Raw genomic sequence first — 20872 nt, 5'->3', positions numbered from 1 at the left:
GTCACTAGGATGCAATGTGCCCTCTGTCCTCCGCATCTCCCTCCCAGGACAAAACTTTTGGATCACAAAGTTGACAGCAATTTAGTTTTAAAAGGCTTCCCAGGTGGTGTAGTGGTAAAGAGTCTGCCTGCCAATGCAGATAGTTTTTAAAATGTTCACAATGACGATCTAGAGAAATAACATTAGCCCCAAATTAATATCACCTGAAACCATTTTACTTGTTCCCCTTGAGTGTTTTTGGCTTTTGTTGTTGTTGTGTTGGGTTTTTTTTTTTTTTTTTTTGGTTTCAAGAACACTGGAGTGGGTTGCCATGCCCTTCTCCAGGGGATCTTCCCAACACAGGGATTGAACCTGGGTCTCCTGTGTAGCAGGTGAATTCTTCCCTGGTCTGAGACACTAGGGAAGTCAGTTTTTAAGCTAAACTCAGCCAAATTCCTACCCTGCATTGTTGTAATAGTGAAAAGTTGGAAGCATAAATTAACAATAATAATACAAACAAATAATAGTACTTACAGTTTTCATAAAAGTTATAAAAATATCAGTTGTTGATTGGAAACTTTCATTTTTAACCTTTCAATTATGTCAGTGGGAACTTTTGAAAAATGCTGGAAATCCCTCCCACCTTCATTTCTACCCCATCACCTGGGTCCCTCCGGATAGAGCAAAGAAACAATATTTGAAATGGCACAAAGGAATAGAAAAGAGAAGTTTTTAAATAACAAATTTCCAAAGTTATTTTATTTCATCTAAATGCTATCAGGATTTCAGTCTAGTTTCTAATTAAGACAAATTAATGTATGCGATTCGAGAGGAGGATAGTTAAATTTCTATTCCAGTCAATTCCCATTGGTATCTCGCTCAAACCCTTCTCATGCATTTAAGCCATCTCACTTCCGTTCACGGATGATGGTTTCTCCTGTTTTAATCGTAAATTAAGCAGCTGCCTTGGTAGACATGGTATGATCTGGACACCCAGGGCTTCTTGGACAGAAGGCAGGGCTCACTCTTCAATGCCAATATCCTTGTCTTTTTCTCTTTGTTATCTGCTGTTCAATAAATCTTCTCAGGTACTCAAGGTTTTTGTCAATGTTGTTTAGATAAAAGTGGAGTTTGGAGCCTAAAGTGTATTCTATAAAAAGAAGAGTTAACAGGAAAAAGTCAGAACTTTGAAGAGATTCATGAAAACGGGGGACCCAGGACCTCCAGACACCATTCCCTACATGCATACTTAGGAAAAATATTTTCGATTCCTTCATACGCCCGCCATGTTCCCATCCCATTGGCTTCAGGCATCCTTGCTATGTCTGAATTTAGGCTTGTAAGCTGCCAGAATCCAAGGGGTGACATGTCAAAGATGGTTCAACCCTTGACCCTTGGTTTCTCATGTGAAGCTCAGTAGCCTTTACCTTAGAATACACAGGTGTTTTCTAATAAATAAGTTGCAAGAGGGCCGATTTTGCTATTCTCCTGTGTTTACAACTGATCTTTGTTTCTTGGGTCATTCATCTTTGATGAGTTGATCATATTAACCCATCTGGTATGGATTCTATAGAACTATGAAATATCATGTAGACTGTGCAGTTGGGTTGCTACATAGAAGTCTGGGTCTGCGTAAAGTTGGAGTGAGATGATGCCCAGTTCTCTGTTCTCTTCTCAGTAAAGGAAGGGCATTGTTCAGATCCCTTGGCTGGGTTTGGGAGGAAGCCCTCTTCCTATCTCCTGGGAGTTGGTATGCTGTTGCTATTGTTATCATTGTCATCAGTTGCTAAGTCATGTCTGACTCTTTGTGACCCCATGGACTGTAACCTGCCAGGCTCCTCTGTCCTTGGGATTTTCTGGGCAAGAATACTGGATCAGGGTGCCGTTTCCTTCTCCAGGAAGGAAACCCAAACCAGAGATGGAACCCAAGTCTCCTGCATTGGCAGGAGGATTCTTTACTACTGAGTCACCAGGGAAGCCTGGAAGTTGGTGTACTCCTCCTAAATAGCAAGTCTCAGAAGTGACGGCAAAAATGACATACCGCCAGATGGAACATTCTGGACTAAGAAGTGGTTATTAGAACCTCTGAGATTGCTCATGAGAGTACATTGAAATGACACTCCTGCCCTGCTGCAATGGAAAGAGCATTTGAGAAGTGGCATAAGGAGAATGATACAATCTGTGTTTGCTGCAAGAATAGCATAAAATGTTAAAGAGGGACCATAGCAAAATTAGAACAAGGAGACAGATCAATGGGTCTAAGCTCCCTTTGTTGAGTCTGCTAGTGATTGGGCCTGTTTAGGAGGGTGTCATCCTTTAGAAAAAGAAATTGTGACTGCTAACATCCAATACTTTGGCCACCTGATGAAAAGAGCTGACTCACTGGAAAAGACCCTGATGCTGGGAAGGACTGAGGGCAGAAAGAGAAGGTGGAGACAGAGATGAGATGGTTGGATGGCATCACTAACTCAATGGACACAAGTCTGAGCAAGCTCTGGGAGGTGGTGAAGGATAGGGAAGCCTGGCATGCTGCAATCCATGGGGTCACAAAGAGTTGGACATGACTTAGTGACTGAACAACAATATCATATAAAGTATAATATGGGGAAATTAAAATTATAGTTGGTGTCATATTTCCTGTTAGTATTGTATGAAAGGAGCAGACTGATACAGGGAAAACAATAAGTGAACCAGGAGAGATGGGGAGAAAACTATAAATGGAGCTTTATTGTGCTGGGGAGTATGTATGGAAATTTTTAACTTTTGCAAGGTACATGTAGAGATAGGGTAATATTGACTGGAGACCAGGTCTATTTATTAGAGAATATAAAGTCATCCATGGAATTTTCCAAGCAAGAATACTGAGTAGATTGCCATTTCCTACTCCAATATAGTCCTCAGGAATGGTTAATAGGAATATACTGTAAAGACAATGAATTCAGGGAATGTGTGTAGTTCACCACCACTTTACAGAGAATTGGACAAAATAAAGATGGGAAATTGCAGAATATTTACATTCCTGTGACCACAGAAATGAGGTAAGTCAAACCGACACAGTTGAAGCCCCACCTCCTGGACTGGAAGGTCCAGGGGAAACTGGACCACTTATACCTTCTTCCAGGGTCCTGGCATCTGTGGCTTCACCTGTGTGCATAAAGACGCGTCCGTCTCTTTGTGACCCTAGGGACTAGAGTCCACCAGGCTCCTCTGACCATGAGATTTCCCAGACAAAGATGCTGGAGTGGGTTGCCACTTCCTGCTCCAGGGGATCTTCCTAACCGAGGGACCTGACCTGCTTCTTGCGCGTCTCCTGTGTTGGAGGTGGTTTCTTTACCTCTGAGCCACCTAGGAGACTCAAAGGCCATTTGGTGGCTAATCCACCCCGTTTGATCCACGAGAAAAGGTAACAAGCAGTATGTGGTCTAGCCCCACCTTGAGGGAATTTATGGGAGGAGCTGAGGATGGGTTTGTAATGCAGACCAAGACAGAAGTGTGGGGGAAACACCTGAGTTGGATATGATGAGGTGAACATGAGCCGACACTCTATGGGAGCATCTTGTGTTACTGACATCTTGCTCCTCCCACTGTCTCTTGCCAATACCAGGTAATATTATGGAGCTGGCTCATTCTCATCACCCGCTCTGTCCTACTCAGTAGTACCACTACCTGGACTGGGAAAATGAGTCATCCTCTTTGCCCAAGCCCCATTCTGATTGGTCCACCTGAGCCCCCTGCCATTCGGATGACTCCCCTTCCCTTACTGTGGCCAGAAGAGATGGGCTTACCCAGAAAAGGAGGGAAACAGGAAATTATCATTGCATGCGGCAAAGAACAAACCAGAGTTGATCCCACTCACCCTGATGAGGCTGAGACACGAAGTTGGCCTCCACCACTCTGTGGTTCAGGGGCTGAGTCGTGCGGTAATCATTCTGGATGGTCTTGTTCTGGTGGTTCAACAAGGAATTCTCTAGCTTCTCAATCTGCCAGCAACATGAAAGGAATTAATGAGAGGAGAGGCACTGGGTGACTTTTTTTTTAAATTTAGTTAACAGTTGAACCAGCGCTTGGATTTATATAACTCTGATAAAGGAGATCTCAAGTCCAGAAGTGGTTCTGAACACTATGTGCCTTGGCATTCATCCACCCGATCATTCTTCTGACAATATCTTTCAGTCTTTTTCTATGGGTATTTAGCCGATAGAGAGGAGAGAAAGAAGTAAACAGACACATACCAAGTAGCAAGCTCAATTTCTGTTTTTCTGCACATTCCTGTGTTTTTGTCTATTTTTTTTTTTGAGTAAATTCTATTTATTTCATTATTTTTGGCTGTGCTGGGTCTTAACTGCTGCACTCAGGCTTTCTCTAGCTGTGGCCAGTGGGGGTTACACTTGGTTGTGGGGTGAGGGCTTCTCAGCACAGTGGCTTCTCTTGTGGAGCCGCGTCTCTAGGTTCACAGGCTCAGTAGTTTGGCGCACAGGCTGAGTTGCTCTGAGGCATGTGGGATCCTCCGAATCCAGGGATTGAACCTGTGTCCCTGCACTGGCCGGCAGATTCTTAACCACTGGACCTCCAGGGAAGTCCTTGTCTATGTTCTTGAGAGGCATTTTTGCTGCCGTGTGACTCGAGGTAAGCTACTCATTTCTCTCGGGGCTTTGAAAAAGTGCTTGCACTGCTTTTGAATTTCGTTGTTGCTGCGTTGAATTAACTCTCAGTCTGATCATATTTCTTTCATGAAAATATATCTTTTCTCTTTGGCTGATATTTAAATCTCCTCTTTGCTTTGATAGCTTGTGGCTTCACTGTGATGTGTTTAGTGCGGGCTTCTTTTTGTTTTCATTGACTCATTGGGCTTCCTTAATATATAATATGGTGACTTTCAACCCCCTGGAAAATTGTCAGTCAACATTTCTCAAATTATTCCTCTTCTCTATGCCACCTCTCTTCTCCCACTATAATTTTAACTTGACATTTTTCAGGTCTTTCTGGTATCTTCTCTATATCTCTCTACTTTTTCATATTTCTACCTCTTTTTCTCTCTGTGCTGCATTTCGCATAATTGTCTCAGCTCTGTCTTTCAGCTTACTAATTCTTTCTTGAACTTGTCCTACATGCTATTAAACGCATTTGTTGCATTATAAATTTCAGTTACTATCTTTCATTTCTAGAAATTAACAATTTACTTTTTTTCAAGTTTACTTGGTCATTTTTACACTTCTTTCTTTCCTTATATTTCAAACTCTTCTACATATTAAGCATATCAAATATGTTTAATTATACATATTATGCATTCTTTATACATATTAAACAGACTTTATATTAATTGGCTGATAATTAAACAGTATCTGAAATCTTTGTAGGTCTGATTCTGCTGACACTCACTCATAGTGCCTTTTTATTGGTATTTTGTGATTTTTTTTTTTATTTGAGTTCATCTCAGATAATTTTATTTGTAGAAACTCTTCTAGATCTGAATTTAAGGTGCATTATTCATAGATAACTAACATTGATTTTTGTTAGGTATCTCAGGGCACTTTCAACCTAGTTGGCATTGTTTTTATATCTGGGTGTAAGAATGAGGGGTCTTTGCACTTTTTCCTGAAATAGGGAAATGTAAATTTTAAAAAGAGAAACATTCGCTTCTGAGGAACCCAGAAGGTTTGCTTTGCAAACTCAGTAACATTTTTCTTTTATTTAACTCAACAAATACTTCCCGTGCTAGGCTCAAGGACAAAAGACAATTGATACAGCTCTTCCCCTCAAAGGGCTACAGACATTTTTAGATGGTAAACGGCTAAATCTGAAGGTGTCCTTCTTGCATAAAGTCATTTATGAGGTTAGAATGTTGCCCCATAAGGACATGGAGTTTGCACATGTAATACCTGGTGAGAGCAGCACTCAATAAATATTTGCCTTCACTATGCAAATTTTCTCCTATGACTTGGATCAGTTTCCAGTTTTTTTGTTGTTGTTGTTGCATTGCCTATAGATTTCTTGGATTCTCTGATGCCTGTTGGCCCATTTCTGCCATAGCACAGCACTAGTAAGATCACCCATGGTGATACAGGTGAGGCATTACAGCCCTGGACATAGAAGACACTATAGGAGCCCAGGTATTGGCATTAGGTAAGATTTAGGGGAATGCTCTTATTGATCAGGTCTTGGAAAGGAGAGACTTGGATATTAAAGCAATCTTGTACATTACCTGTGTCCTAGAGAGCTTGACAGTATCTGCTAACACAAACCAGTGGACATTCTCTGTGCAGGGAGGAGTGGTGAGTGATCCCAAGTAGCTGTAGTAGTAGCGGAGGTCCCCAGGTAGCATGTCCTGGATGTCAAGGCCCCTCAGAACCGTGCTTTGTCCTAATAGAGGGGATGAGAAGGAATGCTGGGGACCACTGCTGCCCCTTGGGAGGGCAGCTCTGGCTCAGATCTCACCATCTTTAAATCTCCTGATTTAAGCAGAAGAACTTAGAACCTGATCATTGAGAAACATCGCCCAGTGTGCTGCTTCCTGGAAAGGGTTAAGAGCAAAGACTTTGGGGAGAAACCCTCTCAAATACCTCCTCTGGCTGGGTGGCCCTGGCTGGATACTCACCTGTCTATAGAAAGGGGACACTCATGGGAGTTCCCTGGTGGTCCAGTGGCTAAGACTCCATGCTCTTATTGCAGGGGGTCCGGGTTCGATCCCTGGTCAGGGAACTAGATCCCACATGCTGCAACTCAAGATGATGCACAAGGCAGGAATTCTGCTTCTTTCCCTGAGCACTTCTGAATTTTTTTTTTAATGGCAAAGAGGATATCATTGTCATATATACATAAACAGGCTTGTTTAACCAAGGCTGTGAAGTCTAGTAGTGCATAGCCCAATGAGCAGGCAAAAAATTTCTAAGTTTTTTTTTTTTCTGGTTGCACTGCATGGTATGCAGGATCTTAGTTCCCCGAACAGGGATTGAACCCATGCTCCCTGCAGTGGAAATTGGGAGTCTTAACCGCTGGACTGCCATGTTAAGAAGATGAGTGAGTGTCTGGGTACCTTCTCCATGAAGTGGGAGGTCAGGCATCCCCTTCAGGGGAGAAGCTGGGGCCAGGGAGGGGGTGCTTCTGGAGAGAGGAGAAAAGGTGATGCAATCATTGTGGAGAGGGGAAAAGAAAATGCCCAGAGGAGTATTTTAGGATTTCTGAGCAGTGTTAGTACTTGTTAATATTTTAGCTAGGAATGAAAGTAATACCAATTAGAAATATCTGTGTTTCTCTCAGGCACATTCTCTATAGGCTGTTTGGCTACAGGCTCTGAGAAGGTAGAAGTTGGCCTAGGGCTTTATCAGGTGAGTTTGTGGAGGGATGGAAAGCATTTGCATGGGTGTGTCAGAATGATGGTCCGTGGCATCCAAGCCAGGTAAAGAGAATTGAGAGGCAAGAAGCGTGACTAGTAGTGAAAACATGGAGGCCCATGAATTGGAAGTCAGGAGATTCCTGGAGAGAGTGAGGACTGAGGTCAGGGAACTGGAGTCCAGAATATGGGGCAAAGTGAGATGCCCAGAACCAAGGCTGCAGCAGACGTGGTTACAGCTTAAGGTCAAGAGTTGACCATGTTGCTGCTGCTGCTGCTAAGTCGCTTCAGTCGTGGGAGCGGGCAAATGTTCTGACAAGAACCCTGCCTTCTGGAGGCAGAGAGAAGGGAGACCAGCGCCGTGACTGCATTCACAGACACCATGACAAGAGGCTTCACTCTTGAGACTCTTCTCAACTAGAAACCAAGGAGCTCATCTCTGTCTAAGGACCAGGATCATCACTACCAGCTGGGGCCAGAGGTGAGGGTGACTTAATGGAAAATATCCCTCATTCATGGAACTCTGGCCATCCAGACATTCCAGTCGTGGAAATCAACAGGTAGTTTATGAACGGGTCTCTCGGAGGTGTGCACAGCCTGAGCCAACCACAGGAACTGCTGGAGCCGGAGACCTTGCAGGGGGAGCGAAGTGTCCCCTGGAAGGCTTCTCTGCCACCCTCCCCACCCATTACTTTCCCGGCCCCCCGGCCCCATCACACTCAGGCTCAGGCCTCCGCCCCGGTGCACCTTCTGGTGGTTTCTCTTACCTGCATACCTGATGTCCTCCAGGTGAGAAATGAAGTTGCTGTAGTAAACATTTTCAGCGTAATCCTTTACCTGCGGGGGAAACGGAGCCGTTAACCTGAGGGAGGTGGGCCTCCGTCTGGTCCTCTCTTCCTTAACTCAGCTGTTCGGTATCCTGGCTGGCTGGGCAGAGCTATGAGGGCAAGGAGGCATCTGGGGAGACAGTCTGGCTGTTCTTTGCATAAAACTGCCTTGGCTCACCAGTTTCTTCCAGAAAGACAAGATCTGAAGCATTTTGGCAGCTTCCAGAGAAAAGACCTTCTTGGCAGTATCTGGTGATATCCTCATGGAATGGCCAAAGTCACTGTTAAAATATCCCCAGTGACCTTGTTTGGGGCAATGTCAGCCACAGTCAGATTCACTGTGGGTTTTTTGGTTTTGCTTTTAGCCACTGCCACACAGCATGCAGAATCTTAGTTCCTTGACCAGGGATCAGGCCCATACCACCTGTAGGGGAAGCATAGGGTCTTAATTGCTGGAGCACCAGGAAGGCCCCCAGATTCATTATGATGAGGGGGCTTGGTCTCAAGTGCTCCCTTCTTCATCCTCAGGACTTTTGACTGGATGGATTAGAGCCAGATGTCCAAGGCAAAACTGCTCCAATGCTGACCTCCAACATCCTCTATTTTTTGAATGAGTGTTTACTTGTTAGAAGTCAGAAAAGTTGTTTTGGTGAAAAAGATCTATGGACAATGGTTCTTTTCAATCAGTGATGCTGATCCATTCTTCCACTGGGTGAAAATTCAGACTTTCTTGGATTTCTTCTTTTTCTAATCTTAAATTTATTTTTTAATTGAAGGATAATTGCTTTACAGAATTGTGTTGGCTTCTGCCAAACATCAACATGAGTCATCCATAGGTATACATATGTCCCCTCCCTCTTGACCCTCCTTCCCACCTTCCTCCCCATCCCACCCTTCTAGATTGTTACAGATCCCGGGTTTGAGTTCCCTGAGTCACAGCAAATTCCCATTGGCTATCTATTTTACTTATGGTAATGTAAGTTTCCATGCTATTCTCTCCCATACATCGCCCCCCTCCTTCCTCCCAACCCCCTTCCTTGGATTTCTGACTGTTGTTTATCTGTTTTCTAAATGTGTCATCTCTTTCTCTGTTTTTCTAGCTACCTTATGTGAGCAAATGCTTTCAGTGTACCATTTAACAATTTTAAGTTATTAATTAATGGTTGCTCTAGTGACTTCAATGTGCAACTTACATCAGTTTGTGCTAGAGAGCATCCCAGGTGGTGCAGTGGTAAACAACCCACCTGCCAATGCAGGAGACGCAAGAAACTTGGGTTCGATCCCCAGGTCAGGAAGATCCCCTGGAGGAGGGCATGGCAACCCATTCTAATATTCTTGCCTAGAAAATTCCAGGGACAGAGGAGCCTGGCGGGCTACAGTCCATGGGGTCACAAAGAGTTGGACACAACTGAGCATTTTCTCCTAAATACAGATCACATTTTCCTATTTGCATGCTGAACTTTTCCCTTGATTACTAGACGTTTTACATAGTATATGGTAGCAAATCTAAATTCTGATTTTTAAAAACTGTCCTGTGGGGTTTTTGTTGTTGTTCCCGTAACTATTCAGTGACTTGCCTGGGCTTTATCTGCAGAATATGTGTCCATAGTAGTGTGGAGCAGCTGATGAGTCTGCTCAGGTCTTAAGTCTTATTTTTATTTTTTTAGCCTAGGACCATCTATGGTCAGCACAAGTTTACAGTCACTCAGTGATTTTAGCAGAGGTTGTGCTCAGACCCCAGGAGCTCAAGCTGATGGATCTGTGTGTGGGTTGAGGAGCACATTCAAAGGTCGGCCAGTTACCAAGTCAGACTCAGCTTTCACTTTCCATCAGGCCCGGGGAAGCCGACACGAGCGCTCTGTGGGTCTCTCACTTTCAGCATCTCCCAGTTAGATTTCTGATTGGTCTGCCCCTTGTCGCTCACCTCAGGACGTTAGACTCCCAGAGCTGCGAGTTTTCCTTTTCTGTCTTTTCTGTTGTTTGCTACTTTTATCAGCAATGCCCCTCGGGCACGGGTTTTCAGTTTCTACTTCAAATCTCATGAATCCCTGTACCAGGCAGTGAAGCTGCTGGTTTTCCAGTTCACCTGCCCTGATGAAACTACCTTGCTGACCAAGTTGCTGTTGTTCAGTTGCTAAGTTGGGTCCGACTCTTTGCGACCCCAGGGATTGCAGCACACCGGGCTCCCATGTCCTTCACCGTCTCCCGGAGTCTGCTTATACTCATGTCCATTGAGTCAGTGATGCCATCCAACCATCCTATCCTCTGTTGTCCCCTTCTCCTCCTGTCTTCAATCTGGCCCAACATCAGGGTCTTTTACAGTGAATCCGTTCTTCCCATCAAGTGGCCAAAGTGTTGGAGCTTCAGCTTCAGCATCAGTCCTTCCAATGAATATTTAGGTTTGATTTCCTCTAGGATTACTTGCTGACCAAGTTATCAGATGGAAAGAGTGCCAGGCAAGAAGCCCACAAACTCCCATTGTTTTTACTCAAAATTCTCACCATTCATCATAAATAAGTGCTTTACCTTGTTATTTGTCTTTGGTCCATTTCCAAAGCACTGATATGCTTGTTTTTGATGTGTGTGTGTTCAGTCGTGTCCAGCTCTTTGTGATTGCATGGACTGTAGCCTGCCAGGCTTATCTGGAATTTTCCAGGAATGGAATTTTCCAGGCAAGTATACTAGAGATGGTTGTCATTTCCTTCATTTCCAGGCAATCTTCCTGACCCAGGGATTGAACCCGTGTCTCTTGTGTCTCCTGCATTGGCAGATGGTTTCTTTACCAACTGAACCACTAGGGAAGCTAATATAATACTTGTTTTGGGAGGGGATCGTATTCACTGACCATTTCTTGCCACCTAGACATAAGCCCCACCCTCCAGACTTTCTGAGGAATGCAGAGATGTGGCCTCTGTTTACTGGGCCGCAGGCTTCCTCGTGTCCTCAGACCAGTTTCTGTCAAGTCAGCCCCTCTGGGATCAGCTCTTCTAACTCAGCTTGTCCAGATCATCCGTGAGGTTGGTGACCCAGAGTCACCACAGTAACTGCAAGCAAGGACTGGGGAAAGAGTTAGGTCTTTCAGGGACTTCCCCGATGGTCTGGTGGTTAAGACTCCACACTCCCAATGCAGCAGGCCCAGGTTCGATCCCTGATGAGGGAACTAGATCCCACATGTCTCATAGATGCTACATGCTGCAACAAGGGACAAAGACTCTTCGTGCCACGACTAAGACCAGATAAGTAAACAAATGTTTTTCTTTAAAAGAGTACACCTTTTATCAAGTCAGTGTTTCCAAGAACCGTGAGCTCGGGAACACATGAGGAGAGACAAGTAGGAAAACCCTTTGTCTACACTTAACATCTTGTTTTGACACCAGTTTATAACTTTGAGTGTGTAGGTTCAGCCTACCTCAACCAGGGCCGCCAGCACAGCCAAACCATCCGGCTCTTTCTGGGCTTCTTCATAGCTGTCATATTTAGAATTGTAGTGGACGACGTGAATCTGTGGAAGCAAGAAAGGGAGTGAAAGTCGCTCAGTTGTTTATGACTCTTTGCGACCCCATAGACTACATAGTCCATGGAATTCTCAGAATACTGGAGTGGGTAGCCTTTCCCTTCTCCAGGGGATCTTCCCAACCCAGGAATCAAACCAGGGTCTCCTGCATTGCAGGAGATTTTTTACAGGCTGAGCTATCAGGGCAAGTCAAGGGCAATTCCTATAACCTTCAAATGCTTCAGGTTTTCAGGAAGGAGGAAAATGAAAAAAAGATGCTTCATCTGGCACCTCTGCTTGACCGATAAACACTGCTGACCACCATCTCCCTCCATCTGGGCTACAAGATCTAAGACCAGAAAGTTCTGAGAAAGACATGTGAGAGGGCTGAGAAATGTTCATGGGGAGAAGCTCTGATTAATGCAGGCTTGTATTGCTTGTATTAGCTGATTTTGCTTTATATTTGCAAAGTAATGAACATTTCTATTATTTATTGAAATAGCTTAATTTGCATAGCCTGTACTCAATACAAAAAAATAATGTATAGCACTTGCTTGCTTAGTAAGAATAAGTGCTAGATTTCTAATTTTAAAAAAGCAGATACACAACAAGCAACAAAGGTTTTACTATATAGCACAGGGAACTACAGTCAATATCTTATAATAACCTATAATGGGAAATAATATGAAAAATAATATATGTATATATGTATAACTGAATACTTTTGCTGTACACCTGAAACATTGTAAATCAGCTATACTTCAATAATATATATACATCAATAAAAAAGAGTAATGTATAAAATATGTGAATCAAGTTTAAATTAAAATTTTGACCCTAAAAAAAAAAAATTCTCCAAGAATGCAAAGAACACGAGTAGGGTTATGTGTGCTGTGTGCTAAGTTGCTTCAGTCATGTCTGACTCTTTTTTTTTTTTTTTTTCATGTCTGACTCTTTGTGACACCACAGACTGTAGCCCACCAGGCTCCTCTGTCCGTGGGATTCTCCAAGCAAGGATACTGGAGTGGGTTGCCATGCCCTCCTCCAGGGGATCTTCTTGACCCAGTGATCAAACCTGCGTTTCTCATGGGGCGATGGCAATTCACCTGACCCCAGGCAGACAAGCTGGCAGAGTCCAGGAGATCATATGAAGCCATGGGGTTCTCCTGAGGTCTCCCTAGAGTGGTCATGTGCCCCCTTACCTCAGAAGGCCACTGTAAACCCGTGGTCATCCAAAGCAGTAATAATCTTCACTAGTCATATCTTTTTAGGTAGTGTGTCTCATCAGTTCTCTCTTTTGAAGTAGAATCCAATAGGCTTTCTTTATGAAGCCTCCCAGTTGGCGCTAGTGGTAAAGAATCCAGTTGCCAAGGCAGGAGCCTTAAGAGACATGAGTTCAATCCCTGAGCCAGGAAGATGATCTGGAGGAGGGCTCGGTGACCCACTCCGGTATTCTTGCCTGGAGAATCCTATGGATAGAGGAACTTGGCGTGCTACGGTCCATGGGGTTGCAAAGAGTCAGACACGATGAAAGCGACGTGGCACGCACCCATCCTAAGCAAGAGAGGAAACCAGCAGATCTACCAGGCAGAAATCCAGCTGAAACTAAAGAGGGCTTGCCCCACTCTGTGGGCTGTGCACTCCTGCTTTGGGCTGACTTCGTGAAAGTGGGAACCCAGCCCGAACCCCCAGCACAGAGCAGTGACGAGTGGTGAGTGAATGAAAAATAAATTTAACCTCAGGGTGACCTGACTCACCACTGTACAAAGCGTTTCAGTTTGGCTGTTTCAGTGAGAAAATAGGGCTTCCCTGGTAGTCCACTGGTTAAGAATCTGCCTTGCAATGCAGAGGACACCAGTTCAATCCCTGGTCCAGGAAGATCCCACGTGCCGAGGGGCAACTCAGCCAGTGCAGCACAGCTACTGAAGCCTGCACACCCTAGAGCCCGTGCTCCACAACAAGAGAAGCCGCCACAGTGAGAATCCCACGCAGCATGACTAGAGAGTAGCCCCCGCTCACTGCAACTAGAGAAAGTCTAGAAGCAGCAAGAGCTGCCAAAAAATAATAGTGATAGTACATTAAAAATAAATTACACAGGCCTTCCCTGGTGGTTCAGTAGTAAAGAATCTGCCTCCAATGCAGAAAACCTGGGTTTGATCCCTGATCTGGAAAGATCTCACACACTGAGGAGCAAATTAAGTCTTTATACCACAACTACTGAGCCTATTCGCTAGAGCCCAGGAGCTGCAACTACTGAGCCCACACACCACACTAAGGAAGTCTGATTCCCCTTTGGTCCTGCTCCACAGAGAAGCCAGCGCAATGAGAAGCCCAAGCGCTGCAACTAGAGAAAAGCCCTGGCAGCAATGAAGACCCAAGACAGCCAAAAATAAAATAAATAAATATTTTTTAAAAGAGGGCTTCCCAGGCGGCTCAGTGGTAAAGAATCCACCTGCCAACACAGGAGACCTGGGTTCAATCCCTGGGTTGGGAAGATCTCCTGGAGGAGGAAATGGCAACCCACTCCAGTATTCTTGCCTGGGAAATCGCATGGACAGAGGAGACCGGTGGGCTGCAGTCCATGGGGTGGCAGACTAGAGAAAAGCCCTCGCAGAGGCAAAGACCCAGGATGGCCAAAAAATAAATAAATATTTTTTAAAAAATAAAGTAACACAAACATGACTACGGGGTTTGAAAGAAAGAGGAACCTGAAGGTACCTCAATTACGTATCGCATCCCATCCACGGTGTGCTCAGAGCCGCTGATCTCCGAGGACGCTCCGCCCCAGTGGAAGTGCATCTGCTTGGCTAAGTACTGTGTGCCGTCGGAGGTCGTCATGCACATGGTGGACGGCAGGCTGATCTGCACTGGAAGAGAAGACGAGGGGCGGGGAGTGTGTGGATGGGCGGGGACGGGCAGGTCCACAGGTGAGTCAGCATCCCTGCTCACCTGCCCACTCCTGGGGCCAGCTGGTGCTATAGACAGGCCTAGACTGCCATGGGCAGGGTGACCCCCGGGGAGGAGGCAACTGGCACACAGGGCCGGTTGGGGACCAGGCCCTGAGCTGGGCTGGACAGGCACTTGTCCCTGGGCACACACCTTCCCACTCAGGACCAGTAGGTCAGGTGCAGGACACCAAGGGGCAGGTCCAACTGATTATCCCTGAAAAAATAGGGCTAGTGAATGTGAAAGTCAGAATTCCACTCTCCACCTGTGGCCAATTTTGGAATTTGCCCATAGGGTAGGGAACAGGAAGTGGGGCCTCTTGGGACTGTTTTGATTACTTTTACTACCAGACATGAATACCCTGGAAGGCCGAGTTGAGGTCATTAACTTCGCCACGATGTGGTTAAAATCTTCAACTCTACTGCATCCCTGAGGGTTTCAACACTTTTTTTTGTTGGACTGCTCTGGGTCTTCATTGCTGCTCAGGCTTTCTCTAGTTGTGGTGTGCTGGCTTCTCATCATGGGGGCTTCTCTTGTTGTGGAGCACAGGCTCTAGGGTGCGCGGGCTTCAGAGTTGTAGCTCTGGGCTCTAGCGCACAGGCTCAGTAGTTGTGGCGCTTGGGCTTAGCTTTCCTGTGGCTTGTAAACTTTCCCAGACCAGGGATCAAACCTGTGTACCCTGCATTTGCAGGCAGATTTTTAACTACTGGACCGCTAGAGAAGTCCTTTTATTTTATGGACCAAAAGGCCAACCCAGGGAGGTAGAAAGATTTGCAGTCACTCAGATTGTAGGTCCAGGCAGAACCAGGCCTGGACAGGACATTATCACTGCAGGCCTCAACTTGTCTTCAGAAGACAAGAGATCAAATTCTGCGGCATGTCAGGGAACACGCGGACTCTCAGCATGGGATTGAATTTGATGTAATCATCAACAGTTTCAAATGTTAGGTTCTTGCCGACAGAAAATGGTTCAGTCTTCTAGCTAACTCGTGCCTTGGGCCCTACAGACTTTCTACAGGGAAGTCACTCTGGTCAGACAGCTGTCTTGTTTATTCCACTGGCTCAGACCTGAGAGAAATCTCTATATTTTGGAATGAGTCAGGCAAAAGGGAGACATGGAGAGTGACCCAAAAGTGACCAAGAAAAATATCTATGAGAGTATAATTTAAGACTTGGAAAGGGACAGTCGGCATCTGTCTTGTTAACAAGGTTTTTCTATTTAGTTATTGATGATAAGGTTTTTCTATTTAAAGTCATCAATGATAGTTATAAACAAGTACATTTTCTTAAAAAGCAAATATTAAGTCTTTGAGGATTTCCTGGTGGTCCAGTGGTTAAGACTCTGTTCTTCCCATGCAGGAGGCATGGGTTGGATCCCTCATCAAGGAATTAGATCCCACACATCACAAAGTGTAGCCAAAAAAAAATCAGGAATTTGATATCTGTCAAATGCCCCCCTTCTTCCCTTCCAGAAGCAGCAGGAAGCTGTGATGACAGCTTCATAATATGCCAGGAGGCAGGAATCGGGCCTCTGAGGTTTTACATGCCCTTTGGCAGAACAGGTGTTTTGTGTTCAGTGCTTAAAATGTGGCCAGCTTCTAAGTCAGTGCTCCCATGAGAAAAATGGAAGAGTTTTTCAAAGAAGATGTTCAGTCTTCTGTGTCCAGAGACTGCAGAGCTGAGGACAGTTAGTACCGCACGAGCTGTAACAGAGATCCCGATAAGTGTTTCCCCAGAAACACAATCCCCTGCAGACAGAATGTCTCAGTTCTCAAGCTGTATCAACAGGATAGCACAGGACAGATTGAAAAATGGCAGCAGTACTGGGCTTATCACTCTGCTTTTGAAAAGGTAAGGCCAGCTACCCATCCTCCCCAAAATCGATTTGCTGAACCTTCCAGGTTCTGACAATTGATTTAACTTCCAGAACGGACTCCTCTTTGTTTGGAACTGATTTAACCAGATTCTCATCAACACAGAAAAACCACATGATCTGAGCATTTGCTGTGCTCACATCTACAACAAAATAGAGAAACTGAAAACAAGGTTTAGAAGGACTTCTCTGGTGGCCTATGCTCCCAATGCAGGGTGCCCTGGGTTCAATCCTTTGGTCTGGAACTAGATCCCACAAGCCGCAACTGAAGATCTTGCATGCTGCAACTAAGACCTGGTGCAGTCAAATAAATAAGTAAATACTCTTTTAAAAAGAAGAAAATAAGCTTTAGGAACTGTTGCAGCACTTCATCTCAATACCCAAGTGTGTTTTCGATAAAATGTAATTTTATATCTGTATTCTAATCTAATAATAAAAATGGAAGGATATAAATATAAAATAGACATATAAAGCAGAATTTGAAATTAAAAACACAATCCCATTGACCATCTACAAATCAATGAGAAAGGCCTCAAAATAGAAACTAACCTTGAAACACTTGATCTTGGACTTCTACCCTCCAGAACACTGAGAAAATAAGATTCTGTGTTTTAAGCCACAAAAGCCCCACAATATCATTTACATTAGCACTCCCCTCCCAATTAAATAATTAGGTATAAATCTAATGAATTATATACAAGATCTATATGAGGATAACTGAAAAATTCTGATGAAAGTAGTCACAGAATAAAAAAACGGAGAGGTGGTCAATATTCCTGGATAGGAAGACTCACTGTCCAGATGTCAGTTCTTCTCAACATGACCTAGAGACTCAGTGTGGTCCCAATCAAAACACCAACAGGAAAAAACAAATAAACAAAAACCCCAACAGGTTGTCTTGTGGATATCAGCAAACTAATTCTGACATTCATATGGAGAAGCCAAAAGACCAGGATAGCTGACACAGTGTTGAAGAAGGGGGATAAAGTTGGAGCACCAATGATACCAAACTTTAAGACTTATTGTAGAGCTACAGTTGGGGCATCTGGTGGTCCAGTGGCTAAGATGCTATATGCCCCATCCAGGGGCCCGGGTTTGATCCCTAGTCAGGGAACTAGATCCCACATGCAGTAACTAAGATCCAGTGCAGCCAAATAAATAAATAATTTTTTTAAAGGCTTACTAAAAAGCTACAGTAGGGACTTCCCTGGCAGCTCAGTGGTTAGAACTCTGCACTTTCACTGCAGGGGGCATGGGTTCAACCCCTGGTCGTGAACTAAGATCCCACATGCCTCTCCACAAGGCCAGGAAGAAAAAAAAAAAAGCTACAATAATCAATGCAGTGTGGTCTTGGTGGAAGAATACACAAATAGATCAGTGAACTGAAAAGAAAGCCCAGAAATAGACCCCCATAAATATATTCAACTGATCTTTAACCAAGCAGCAAAGGTGATGTTGTTATTGTTCTTTTCTTGCTGAGTCGTGTCCAATTCTTTGTGACCCCCAATGAACTGTATAGCCTGCCCAGCTCTTCTGTCCATGAAATTTTCCAAGCAAGAATACTGGAGTGGATTTTCATTTCCTTCTCCAGGGGATCTTCCTGACCCAGGAATCGAACCTTCATCTCCTGCATTGACAGGTGGATTCTTTTTTTTTTTTTTTGGTTGGTCAGCAGTGGTTATTACACCATTGGCAAATAATGAAATGTGTGTACATTAGCGACAACCACAGGGCCAGCAAGACAACACACAAAAGTACCTGAATAGAGTCCATGACATTTTTCCTGGGAGGGGAGAAGCCACACACATACACACACACACACATACACGCACGTGCGCACGAAAACACTAACATACCACAGGATGGAAAGCAATAAATTATGGGCCACGTGCCTGCCTGGATCCTAAGAAAAGGCACAGTTAAAGAGCAAAGCCTCCCCAAGCCAGCTTCCTATGTGTCCCCAGGATGGGCCCTGGGTCTGGCAGTGGCCAGGCAACGCTGGAGGCCTGAGCTGGCTTGCTCTCCCTGGAAAGAGATGAGTTTAAATATCTGGCTTCTTACCAGAACTATATACAAGGAAAGTGGCCACACAGGCCTCACAGGGGAAAGGGACTCGTATGGGCCTATGTCAAGTTGCCAGCAAGTCCCGGTCCACGGCAGGTGCTCCCCCGGGGTGGCCTTTCTGAGGGTAGGGAAGGGGGTGAAGTGAGCAAAGTGAGCCCAGCTATGGGCGCTGGTTCCTCCCTACCCCTCAGCCCGGCGGCTCCCTTCCTTAGGCCGATACTCTGCAGACTCCTGCAACTCCTGGTCCGTCCCCGTCTGGGCGGCTGCAGAGCTCGGTCCCTGCCCGCTGGCCGCCTCCAGCCCTGCCGCAGGGCCCGGCAGGGGCCCCTTCTCCATGATGATCATCCGCCGGTTGTCCTCCAGCGTGAGGTCTGCGGTGACATGCAGGGCCTCCCCTCTGTCAGGCTCACTTGGGGGCGACTCCCCCAGAGGCTGGGGCTGGGCCGCCTCTGGGCTCACCGGGGCCCTCCTGGCCTTGAGGCTGCCACAGCGGCCCAACCTGACAGGTGGATTCTTTACCACTGAGCCACCAGGGAAGCCTATGGCAAAGGTGATACAATGGAGCAAAGAGGGTCTCTTCAACAAACGGTGCTGGAACAACGGGTCATCCACACGCAAAAAAAAAAAAGAAAGAAAAAGAATCTAGATAAAGACCTTATACCCTTCACCAAAATTAATGCAAAATAGATCACAGACCTAAATGTAAGGTACAAAACTATAAAATTCTTAGAAGATAACATAGGAGAAAATCTAGATAACTTTGGGTTTGGTACCTTTTTAGATACAGCACCAAAGACACAATTCATGAAGAAAGAATTGATAAGCTGGGCTCAATTACAATTTAAAACTTCTGCAAAAGAGAGCATCAAGAGAATTAGACAACAAGCTATAGACTGGGAAGACATATTTGTATAAGACACATCTGATAAAGAACTGCCATCCAAAATATACAATGAACCCTTAAAATTCAACAATAAGACAAATAACCCAGAGACCATCACAGATACCTCCCCAAAGAAGATACACAGATGGCAAATAAACATATGAAAAGATGTTCCACAGCACAGTTCATCAAGGAAATACAAATTAAACCAACCATGAGATGCCACTACACACCTATGAAAATAACCAAAATCCAGAACACTGACACCACCAAATGTTGGCAAGGATGTGGAGCAAGAGGAACCCTCATGCATTGCTGGTGGGAATGCAACATGTTGCAGCCACTTTGGAAGAGAGATGAGAAGTTCCTTAGAAAACTAAACATACTCTTACCATACAATCCAGCAATCATACTCCTTGCTGTTTTCCCAAATGAGTGGAAAACTTATGTCCACACAAACATCTATACATTGGTGTTCATTGATGTTTATAGCAGCTTTATTGTTATTGCTAAATCTTGGAAGCAGCCAAGATGTCCTTAAGTTGATGAATGGATAAATGAACTTAGGTGCATCCAGACAAGGAAATATTATCCAATGCTAAAAAAGAAAGGAGCTATCAAGTTGTGAAAAGACATAGAAGAATCTTCAATGCATATGACTAGGTGAAAGAAGGGCTTTCCTGGTAACTCAGCTGTCAAAGAATCTGCCTGCAGTGCAGGAGACCCCAATTAGATCCCTGGGTTGAGAAGATCCCCTGGAGGAGGGCATGGCAACCCACTCCAGTGTTCTTGCCTGGAGAATCCCATGGACAGAGGAGCCTGGCGGGCTGCAGTCCATGGAGTCTTAAAGAGTCGGACACGACTGAATGACAAAGCACAGCACAGCACAGGTGAAAGAAGCCAGTTTGAAAAGGTCCCACTCTTCTGCCAACTTCCCAGATGCTTCAGAGAGTGATGTTGGAAACAGGATCTTGACATTTGTGATAAAATGATGCTTTCATGAATTATTTGTGGAGGTCAGTGATCCAAATCATAGGTATCTGAGGGCTGCTACCTTCGCCAGCCTCATGAAGAGCAATGGGTTTTATTTTCTCAATAGAGCAAAGAAGAAATCTGAGTCCTATGACCCTAACCCCATAAGCCTATGCAAATGGACAGTAATGGGAGTAGAAAGGGATGTTTCCAAGGAGGACACGGTGGAGGAATCAGACATCTGGGAACTGGGTCCAGCTCGACCATTAGAGACTGTATGACTAGAAGTCCCTTGGATTCTCAAAGTCCCTGGTTTCAGCCTAAAAAACACCTCCCTCTGGGCTTGTCTTGAGGCTTAGAGGAGACGAGCCCAATTGGTGAAAATGAGAAAGATGTGTGCCAAGGTATAGCCAGATTTTATGTGTCCAGTCTAGACTTCAACAATAGAGGGGCACCAACACCCAGCCTTTCCTATCTGACCTTTACACATAGAAAATGTGGCCAA

General features: G+C 44.9%; 1 protein-coding gene across 1 annotated transcript in view; it reads right to left on the bottom strand.

The window, feature by feature from the left end:
* Nucleotides 1-708: 708 nt before the first annotated feature.
* Nucleotides 709-20872, bottom strand: part of CA6 (carbonic anhydrase 6) — a 32163-nt gene continuing 11999 nt past the window's right edge. The window contains exons 4-9 of the mRNA XM_070474248.1: nt 14348-14496; nt 11546-11638; nt 8077-8146; nt 6182-6339; nt 3836-3959; nt 709-1129 (exon numbers count right to left, since the gene is read on the bottom strand). Coding sequence (XP_070330349.1) covers nt 1008-1129; nt 3836-3959; nt 6182-6339; nt 8077-8146; nt 11546-11638; nt 14348-14496 — 716 coding nt within the window. The 3' untranslated portion in view covers nt 709-1007. The remainder of the gene's footprint in view (nt 1130-3835; nt 3960-6181; nt 6340-8076; nt 8147-11545; nt 11639-14347; nt 14497-20872) is intronic.

Source organism: Odocoileus virginianus, chromosome 11 (assembly GCF_023699985.2).
Source record: "Odocoileus virginianus isolate 20LAN1187 ecotype Illinois chromosome 11, Ovbor_1.2, whole genome shotgun sequence".
Taxonomy (NCBI): Eukaryota; Metazoa; Chordata; class Mammalia; order Artiodactyla; family Cervidae; genus Odocoileus; species Odocoileus virginianus.
Note: the sequence above shows the minus strand (reverse complement) of the source record. Positions and strands in the feature narration are given on the sequence as shown.